The 10,146-nt window shown below is 46.6% G+C and overlaps 1 protein-coding gene across 1 annotated transcript; it reads right to left on the bottom strand.

Moving 5' to 3' along the window:
• Nucleotides 1-2,099: 2,099 nt before the first annotated feature.
• BCL2L10 (BCL2 like 10) lies at nucleotides 2,100-4,885 on the bottom strand. Its single transcript, XM_053670163.1, has 2 exons — nucleotides 4,445-4,885; nucleotides 2,100-2,645 (listed from the first exon to the last, which is right to left on the bottom strand). Exons 1-2 carry the CDS (start codon nucleotides 4,883-4,885, stop codon nucleotides 2,529-2,531), a joined length of 558 nt encoding a protein of 185 aa, XP_053526138.1. The 3' UTR covers nucleotides 2,100-2,528.
• Nucleotides 4,886-10,146: the final 5,261 nt, after the last annotated feature.

Here is a 10,146-nt window from a genome sequence, read left to right as displayed (position 1 = left end):
TATATACCAATAATGAACTATCAGAAAGGGAAACTAAGAAAAAAGTCCCATTTACAATTGCATAAAAAAATACCTAGGAATAAATTTAACCAAGGATATAAAAGACTTATACTTGGAAATTATAAGATACTGAAGAAATTAAAGAAGATACAAATGAATGGGAGGATATATACTGTGCTCATGGACAGGAATAATTTACATCATTAAGCTACCCAAATTACTCTAAGCAATCTATAGATTCAATGCAATTCCTAACAAAATACTAATGGCTTCTTTCAGAGAACTACAAGAAATATTCCAAACTTTACACAGAATCACAGAAGACCCCAAATAGTCACAGCAATCCTGAGAAAGAAAAAAGCTTGAGGTATCACACTACCTGATGTTAAACTATAATACAAAAATATAGTAATCAAAACAGTATGATACTGGCATAAAAACAGACATCCAGACCAATGGAACAAAATAGAGAACCCAGAAATAAACCCACATCTATATGGTCAATTAATATTTGACAAAGGAGGTAAGAACATACAGTGGGGTAAAGACAGTCTATTTAATAAATGGTGTTGGGAAAACTGGACAGATACATGCAAAGAAAATGACACTAGACCACCCTCTTATACCATATACAAGAATAAACTCCAAATGGCTTAAAGACTTAAGTATTAAACTCGAAGCCATAAAACTTCTAAAAAAAAAATAAAGATGATAGGCAGTAAAATCTGTGACATTTCTCATAGCAATATTTTTCTGATATCTTTTCTCAGGCAAGAGAAACAAAAAATGGGACTATATCAAACTAAAAAGCTTATGCATTGCAAAGTAAACCATTAACAAATGGAAAGAACCTACTGAATAGAACATATTCTCCAATGATACATCTTATAATTGGTTAATATCCAAATTTACAAACTCAGACAACTTGACACACACATACAAAGAAAAAAACAATCCAATTAAAAAATGGGCACAGGACCTGGATAGACACTTCTCCAAAGATGGCCAACAGACATGAAAAGATGCTCAATGCCACTTATCAGAGAAATTCAAGTTAAAATCACAATGAGATATCACCTCACACCTGTGAGAATGGCTGTCATCAAATTCATAAATAAGTGACACTTTGTAAAGTATATGATTGTCTAACCACTATGTTATATACCTGAAACTAATAAAAATTTTGAATGCAAACTATAATTAAAAATTTTTTAAAAATACGTGAACAAACAAAAGAAAAACTAACTCAGACACAGAGAAGAAACCGATGGTTGCCAAATCAGGGAGGGGTCAGGAGGATGGGTGAAAAAAGGGAAGGGATTAAGAAGTACAAACTGATCTCTCTTATGTGTGAAATCTAATGAACAAAATAAACTGACGAACAAAACAGAAGCAGATGTGGGTACATGGAACCGACTGACAGGTCTCAGGGCGTGGGTGGGTGGGCATTGGAAGAGGTCAGCTGAAGAACATACATACACGGCCCACAGACTCAGACAGCAGTGTGGGGAAGGTCAGGGATGGGGCTGGGGTGTTGGAGTGGGGCAAAGCTGGGGGGAAATGGAAAACATCTGTAATAGTGTCGACAAAACAAGTAAATAAAAATACAAGTGCACACTGCCAGTTATAAAAATAGTCATGAGGATGTAAAATACAGCATAGGGAATATAGTCAATGATACTGTAATAACTATGTATGGTGTCAGATGGGTACCAGACTTACCAGTGTGATCACTTGAGTTATATGAATGTCTAATCACTATGTTGTATGCCTGAAACTAACATAATATTGTATGTCAACTATAATTGAAAAACAAAGACTTGTACATGTTGTATTTAAAGAGACAATAAAAAAGGAAATTGCCATCAATTCAAGTTACTCCTAAAAATAAAGGCTTATTGAATACCAAGGAAAACCGGCCAAGTTTTTTTTAAAAGATGCATAAATTTATTAAAACATTGAAGACATTTACCAATTTATTGAAGTAAAAAATATAAATTCTTAATTAACTCTAGAAACCCAAGAAGTCCCAGGAATTCAGCTTCAAAGACTTTAGTAAGAGTTCTTTGTCAAAGGTGTTAATGTTACGTCCTTTGTTAGACTGGTACTTGGAGCACTTCTGATGCCATGTCACCATTTCCCCCCTGGCCCATTGCCTTGATAAATTAGTCAGCAGTAGCATTGAAACTGTGGGTAGATGAGAGTGTCTTGTTCATATTTATCTAAATGTAGCACCAGGTTTCCCATTCTGTGAAATGCACTTTACAATTCTTTGGTGCGGGAAGCCTTTAGATTCCTGTTTTCCCCAGGCACAGAAGAGCCACTCAGGTGGCTCTGTCCCAACACCTTTGAGTATTTGTCAAGAGTTAAAACACCTGCTGAATCATTGCTGCAGGACTCCTTATAGAAATGCAGCTAAAAATGTCCCAGAAGGGTCTTTACTCTGTTCTGTTCTGTAACATCCCAAATTTACTTGGCTGGTCACCGTTAGGCAGGTAGGTGTGGATTAAAAATTTGGTAACTCACAATCATTTTGGCCACATATAGGTTAATATTGTCGCTACAAAGCTTGAGAGAAGAACCCGGACCAGCAGTGTGTTCCAAGTAAATCTCACTACGGGCATGAAGGTGCAACAGAAGCCGTCCTACAAGGGGGAGGGAGAAGAGAAGAATTAGATGGTCTCATAATGTTCAAGAGCTGAACTCAATAAAACACACACAGGAGGTTTCAGATGACTCCTGGATTTAAAAGTAAAAAAAAAAGAAATACCAATAAGCAACCTATAATTAGGAACTGTTGAGGAGTTGTGATTTGTAAGAAGTGGTCCAATATTGGGCATAGAAAAGAATATAGGGGACACTTCAGTTTGAGGGAACCCTGCCTTTGACTCCTTTCAAAACTCAAGAGGAAGGGAGACAGACCACTACAGACATACCTCATTTTATTAAGCTTCACAGGTGTTGCCTTTTTTTTTTTTAAACACAAACTGAAGGCAAGACCCTTCACTGCAAAAGTATTACTCTAACTTTCCCTTGGTGGTCTGAACTGAACTCACAAGATTTAGGCCTGTATATCATGTTCTTTCCTGAGCAAAGGAGAGATGCCATTTGGGAAACTGTCAAATCGCTGGGTTGAAAGTTATCACCTGTGACAATACAGCAAGCAGCTCCATATAGAAAAGTGGAAAGGAAAGGAATTGAAATCCAGACTGGAGCATTTTAAGGGCATCTGGGAGAATGGTGGGCATGTCCTGTTTACTCAGTTGGAGAATTTTGGCTTCTGCATGTTAAAAGGTTAGTTCCTTGCCAGTGTTGATTAGCTAAAACAGCAAAAAACAATGCCTGCCCCCCACCCCCCATCAATTTAAGCGCAGAGGGTCCATACCGGCCAAATGCCTTAGGACAAATAGTTCAGGTGAAATTCTTAGCGTTCACAGGTGCGGATAGTTGAAGACTGACACACACACCACAAAGAATGCAAGAGTTAATTCTCACACCGCAAACTGTTTACACAGGCTCTAGGTTCTGATTCGGATACTACCTGTTCTCCACGAATGGAATCCAACTGGTCACCACTGGTCTAACACACCACTGCCAACAGTAGGCTTTTTAATAATTTGGCTGTATTCGTTCTACAGTCTCGGTTACTTCAGTCATCGATTCAACTCCAGTTAGGAAGAGAGGAAACAGGGTCTAGTTCAGAACCCAGAGAGGCACGCTACCCTCCTACTGTAGGGTGGCAGGGCTTCACTTGACCCCTAACTCCGTTTAGGAGCTGTAGCCAAGCGCCTGCCCCTCTAGCCTAAACCACAGAGACCAAATGGAATACAGCTGAAAGCTAGGGCGCTTGGATATCTCCCAATGGAGGGCTGGGCACAGGGGATTAGAAGTTAAGGAATCTTGAGTCAGCACCGCCACTGGGTGTTGGTGCACACTCACCAACACCTGTGGCCTCGGTTCTTTCTGAGAGGTGTGGGGGCGGGGGAAGGCGGTGGCTTTTCATTCTAACGTTTCAGGCAGAGCAGTGGGGTCAATGAGTGTGAGTCTGTCTAAAGGCGCGCTCAATAGAGGAGAAAGAATCTACCTGGCCTGGACCACCCACTGGACCATCCCCGAGCTGGTAAATCTAGGGGATCCCTATCTGAGAAAAGCATCCAGACCTAATGCGCGCGCATCCTAAACCTCGGAGGGCGAGCAAGGTCAGGGCCAAAGTAGGCAAACCCAAGTCGTGCGCAGCTGCTTCTGAATTAAGAGAGCCGTCTAGAAAGGGTAGTTTCTGTCGGCCTGGCTCCGCCAAGAGAGGAGAACCAGAATTCACACCGAACGTCCCGTGTTGCTGAAACGAAGACCCCACGGAGCTGGCGCCGCTGGGTCTCTCTGGGTTCCAGCCGCGTGAGGACGTCCGGCGCCGACCGCCCCGCCCGGGGTCCCGCGCCCCGCTCACCCAGCCGCCCTGTGCCTCCAGCCAGGCGCGGTGCTCCACGGTGAGCCAGTCGCACAGAAAGTCTACCAGCCTCTGGCAGTCCGAGCCCACGTCTGCTTCTGCCTTCCACCCCTTCAGTTTCGACGAATGGCTTTGGGGCCGTCTCTCCAGCAGGATCCCCGCGAAAGCCACGAGCACCACCACGCGGCCCCAGCTGGGGAATCCGCGGTCTTGGACTATCTGCCGTGCCACATCCGCCACCAGCCGCAGGCGGTTTCCCCGAAATCCGCGGAAGCGGGACCAAGTGAATTGGTAACGCTGTTGGACCTTCTCGGCGAAGTAGCGCAGCAAGGCGGCCTCGAGCGTGGACGGTTGCCGCTCCTCAGTGCCGGGCACCCGGGCGCAGTTTTCCAGGTAGTCGGCCAGCAGCTGCGCCGTGCGCCGCCTCAACTCGTCCCCCATAGCTGCCGGGGGTCCTGGCTGGGGCCGGCTTTTTAGGCCCGGCTGCAACTCCCCCCGGGAGGGGCTACCCGCCCCCGCCCCGCCCCGCCCCGCCCAGGCAGTAGTGGTTTGCAGGTCGGGAGAGGAGCCTTTAACGCGAATCCCAGCAACACCTGTGCGGGTGCCAAAAACAAGGCTCAGCCTCGTGCTCGTGTTCACGTAGCAATCAGGGGCAGAGTAAGACTCTTCAGGGGTTGTTTAGCTCTCCGCCTGGGGCCTAAGAACCTGGAGGGGACAGTCTGGGAAGTTGGGCCAGACCTTTGTCTTCTATTAAGGAGAGGTTGATGAAGCGACTCACAGCCTTCATTGACAGCTCACGTGCGAGGATGTTCAGTATCTCTCAATTGTGTGTGAGAGCTCCTTTCTTTGGGTCTGGTATATGTGGCAGGATAATTCTCCGTGGGCTGCTCGAATGCCAATATATTGGCTGCACTCATTCACTCGTATTTATTCAGAGCCCTTGGGGGTGCTCCTAGCACTGGAGATACAACGGAGAGAAGACATGTGGTCCCTGCTTTCAAGGACCCTACAGTCCAGTGATGGGACAAAGACACAGACCAACACAGTGGAGTTTAATTGTGGCCACAATATAACAGGAGAGGCTGAGGGCTACTCAACTCTAGGTTAATGGCTGCTTCTGACTGCTACCATTCTTACATTGTGTAGAGTTTTCTTTACTTTTTATTGGCCAGTCCTTCATTACTCCAATCCCCTATTATAGTTCATGCTTATTTGAATCCTTGTCTGTTCACATTACTCTATGGCTTATTTCTCCTAGTTGGACACAGTCTGATACAAAATTGGTACCAGCAGTGAATTTTTTAGGGGTCCAGTGGTCCAAGCATGTTGCAGTATCCCACCTCGAGTAAAAGAGGAATTGCTTCATCTTGCACCATCCACAAGAAAAGGGGCACAGTGCTTGCCAGGTCGTTTTGGATTTCGGAGGCGACATGCACTACATTCGAGTGTGCGATGCAGCCATCGACAGGCCGGTGGTTTGGGGAGCAGAACAAGGGAAGGCTCTGAGGAACATTCAGGCTGCGGTATAAGCTGCTCTGCCACTTGGGCCTTATGATCCAACATTTCCAGTGACACTTGTGTCAAATAGGGGTGCTGTGTGGAGCCTCTGGCACACACCAATAGCAGAATTACAGCGTAGACCTTTAGAATTTAGAAGCAAATCAATGTTGTCCTCTGCAGATAACTATTCTCCTTTTGAAAAGCAGGTTCTGGCTTGCTCCCGGGTCTTGGTAGAGGCTGAATGCCTAACCAAGGGGCATCAGGTGACTACGCACCTTGAGTTGCCATTGTGACAGGGATGTTGTTGGACCTAGTGATCGGGTTGGGCATGCACAGCAGCGATCTGTCATCAAGTGGGGATGGTATACGAGAGACTGAACTCAGGCACTTCCACTGGTTGCAATCAATGGCACAAGCAGGTTGCTTTGCCTGCTCCCTCATTCCATACCTACGGCTTCCAGGGATTTGCTTCTGGCCAGGTGACTGAGGGAAAGAAACTGAAGCCTGGGTTACAGATGGGCCTATGTGACATGCTGGTACCACATGAAAGTGGACAGCTGTGACACCACAGCCCCATTCAGGAGTGACTGTGAACAGGGTGGTGAAGGAAAATCCTCCCCGTGGGCTGATACTCAAGCCACATGGGACTGTCCTCTATATCTGGGGTGCGAAATGGCCAGAGCACAGGCAGACCTACACAGATTTATGGGCAGTTGCTGATGGTTTGGCTGGATAGGCAGGGCCTTGAAAGAAACAAGATTGGAAGAGTGGTGGCCAGGAAATCTTAGAAAGAGTTATGTGCCTGGACTGCTCTGAGTGGGCACAGACTGAAATAATTGTGCCCCATCACATGCCCCCACAGGAAGCCACTGCAGAGGGGACAAAATTCTGTGCTCTGTGAATGTCAGAGAGCTTCCTACCCAGCCACCGTCGTGCTTGCTCACACCATAAACGAGGAGGCCAGGGCAGCAGGGGGAGAGGATGTGGCGGCAACGGAATTCTCTCTGCAAAGGCTGGGCTGACAGCGCCAGCAATTCCTTTACAGTGAGCCAAATGAATTGGTCAGCAGGGAATATAAATCTCTGTACATCGAATTCCCATTGGAACTGGTTTTGACGTCTATGGGTTCCCTCTTTGAGTTAAGTAAACATTTTTACTTATGTTCATGTTTTATATGTAAAAGTCACGATTTCACCTTTTCAACATTGTATCTTTGCAGCAAGCACAGAGGAGTCGTATGGGGGTGAGTGACAAATCCTCTGGCCCTGTGGCTGATAACTGTTAATTATCAGTTGAGCGAAACAACAAACGAAGAAATTAACCTCCACGGTTTCTGATGCACACGATGCAAGGAAGCAGTGGGCAGACAGACTTGATTAAAACCCTGGCGCTGCCGCTTAGAAGTTGCAACCGTGAGCAACTTGTTCCGCTCTCCCAGCCTCCATCTCCTCACTTAATGCACGGGGGCAAAGAACCGCCTCTTCGGGCTGCTCCAGGGTTACACGAGCTGGTGTATGCGCTGTGCTTAGCACAGTGCCTGGAACGGAGTGCAAGCTCTTTCCCGAGAAGAGTCTGTCAGTAGTGTGAACTAACCAGGGTCACCATGTTCACCTGACCCGCTTTTAACCGAAACACAAAATGTGACATTTGGTGAGCCTTACCTATATGCTACTTTTTTTTAATACTGAAAAGAGCTAGAGACTGACTGCCTACTTTTTTATATTGGATTTATATAAAATATATATTACCATGTATATTTTAACAGCTTTATGTCCGTTCCCATTCACCCCACTCCCAGCCCTAAGTAACCACCGGTCTGCCGTCTTTATGGATTTTGCCTTCTAGACATTTCACATACATGGAATCATACCACATGTGCCCCTTATTGTCTGGCTTCTTTCACTTAACATAATGTTTTCGTGGTTCATCCATGTTGTAGAATGTGCCCAAACTTCACTCCTTTTTATTGCCAAATACCATCCCTTTCTGTGGATGTATTAACACCATGGTTTTGTTCAGCCCACCACTGGTTGCTGGACATGAGTTGTCCAATCCTGGGCTGTTTATGAATACTTGTGTTCAAGTTTCTGTGTGGATATTAGTTTTCCTTCCCCTTGGGTACAGACCTAGGAGGAGGAGGCCACCTGTCGCAGGGCGGGGGTGGGGGAGGGCGCAGATGAAAACAGTGACCTCTGCTTCGTTTCCTGATGTATGACAAAGTTAAGTGGTGTGCTGGTTAGATAACCTTGGGTTCAAATGTGGACATTTCCTGTTGTCAGTCTTTACACAAGTGCTCACACAATACTTACACTCAGTCGTTCATATTTATTTACTCATTAAATAGTCCAGAGTGCCATTCCTGATCCTGTCTCCTCACCCGAGAGTCTGCATCCTTTTTACAAAGACGTAAAAATATTAATTTAACTTCTTTCATCAGAAATGGTCAAGTCCTAGCTGGTGTGGCTCAGTGGGTTGCACACCCTCCTGTAAACCAATGAGTTGCAAGTTTGATTCCCAGTCAGGGCACATGCCTGGGTTGTGGGCCAGACCCCCAGTTGGGGGCATGCAAGAGGCAACGGATTCATGTTTCTCTCCCTTTCTCCCTCCCTTCCCCTTTCTCTAAAAATAAATAAAAATTTAAAAAATAAAGCAGAAATGGCCAAGAGCCAGCTCACTGTGAATGGCCAGTCCCAAAGGCCACCCTAGCTGCAGCCAGGTCCTCTTTAGGAGAGTGAGGGTGTCTGTGCTATGTCTTGAAAATTGACCTGATTCTCTCCCATCCTGATTCAGCCTCCCGTTCTCACAAAGGATCCACAGAGGTAGGATCCACTGAGCGCTTTCCTCCAGCTGCCCCGCCTCGGTCCTGCCCAGCTCAGAGTGCCAGGGGAGGGGCCTTATGGATGTATATTTTTAAACTGTTGTAGACCCAGCAGCCAAGTTTGGGAAGTGCCGATCTGCAGACCCCTGCTCAGTCAGCCTGCCTGGCCCCGGGGGAAAGCCAGCAGAAGTGCTGTGGTCCCAACCCCAGCCTCATTTCATCTAACCCGGGGGTGTCAAACTCATTTTCACTGGGGGCCATATCAGCGTTGCAGTTGCCATCAAAGGGCTGTGGGTGATTTTAGGACTATATCAATGTATCTACTTCTTAACTAGGGGCAAGGAGCTCCGCCCTGCTGCCAGGTAGAAACCAGGTGCAGGGCTGCCTAAAACAAGGTGGAGGGACGGTCTGCCACCTGTGTTCTACCCTATTGGCTGGGCTTAGCCCTGGATCTCACGTGTCCTCGTTTGGAAAAGGTTGTCAGGGGTCCACAGGCTCCGCTGGTCTCCAGCCTTTCCCGTGGGCTCTCTGTGCCCTTGCAGGGCCTCTTACGTGGCCACCCGAACGCCTCCTCTGAGGTGCCTTCTCACGGCTCCTTCCTCGATCACCCTGCGTCCTTCCACCCCCTGTTCCAAGCTCTTATCAAGGCCTTACTGGCCTCAGGGAGGTCTCGTGCATTAACCCGGATCAGCTGTTTTCAGAGTGTGGTCCCACCTTCAGGGTCTCTGAGACCCTGTCAAGGAGTCCTTCAAAGTGGAAATTTACCAACTTCCATGATAATAATAATGACTTTTTTTTACGTGTAGCTTTTTAAATGCTCGTTCTCTCAGCTTTCTAGAAGCTCCTGACGTGTGATGAAAGGATCGCCAGTGGGAGGGGTGATTGTATTCTTGTCCTTTATAATTATTCTGTTTTAATTACTAGTGATAAATATCGATAAATATAACCCATACAAACAAAAATCTCTTTGGGGCCCTCAATTTCTGAAAGTATAGAAAGGTTTTAAGATCCAAAACTCTGAGAACCACTGGCCCAGATGGAGTCCTAATTGGTGATAATTAGATACACGCGTGGGGGCTGCTTATGGAGAGGAGGATGCGGGGGAGGGAAGGATTCGGAGTAGGGAGGAAGGGAGGTGAAGAAGAGGAGGAGGAAGAGAAGACAGAGGAGGGAAGAGGAGGGAAGAGGAGGGAAGAGGGGCTGAGGGAGGGAAGGGAAGTTAATAGGGAAGGGAGGGGGGGGAGGGTGCAGGGACAGACATGAAGGCTGGCGGATGCCCTGAAGGCTGAGGTCGGTACTTTACGTACGTCATGCTGTCCTGTTTCATCGATGAGGAAACTGAGGCTGACATTTGGATGTCATCACATGTCCTGTGAAAGGGGCA

Source organism: Artibeus jamaicensis, unplaced genomic scaffold (genome assembly GCF_021234435.1).
Source record: "Artibeus jamaicensis isolate MK-2021 breed Jamaican fruit bat unplaced genomic scaffold, CSHL_Jam_final contig_548, whole genome shotgun sequence".
In the NCBI taxonomy this organism is placed as follows: domain Eukaryota; kingdom Metazoa; phylum Chordata; class Mammalia; order Chiroptera; family Phyllostomidae; genus Artibeus; species Artibeus jamaicensis.
Note: the sequence above shows the minus strand (reverse complement) of the source record. Positions and strands in the feature narration are given on the sequence as shown.

Bases quoted from the DNA above. Each gene is read 5' to 3' on its own strand.
- BCL2L10 (XM_053670163.1), bottom strand. From the start codon at position 4,885: ATGGGGGACGAGTTGAGGCGGCGCACGGCGCAGCTGCTGGCCGACTAC. The intron at 2,646-4,444 runs GTGAGCGGGGCG...TCCCCCTTGTAG, and splicing joins TGGAGGCACAGGGCGGCTGG to GACGGCTTCTGTTGCACCTT.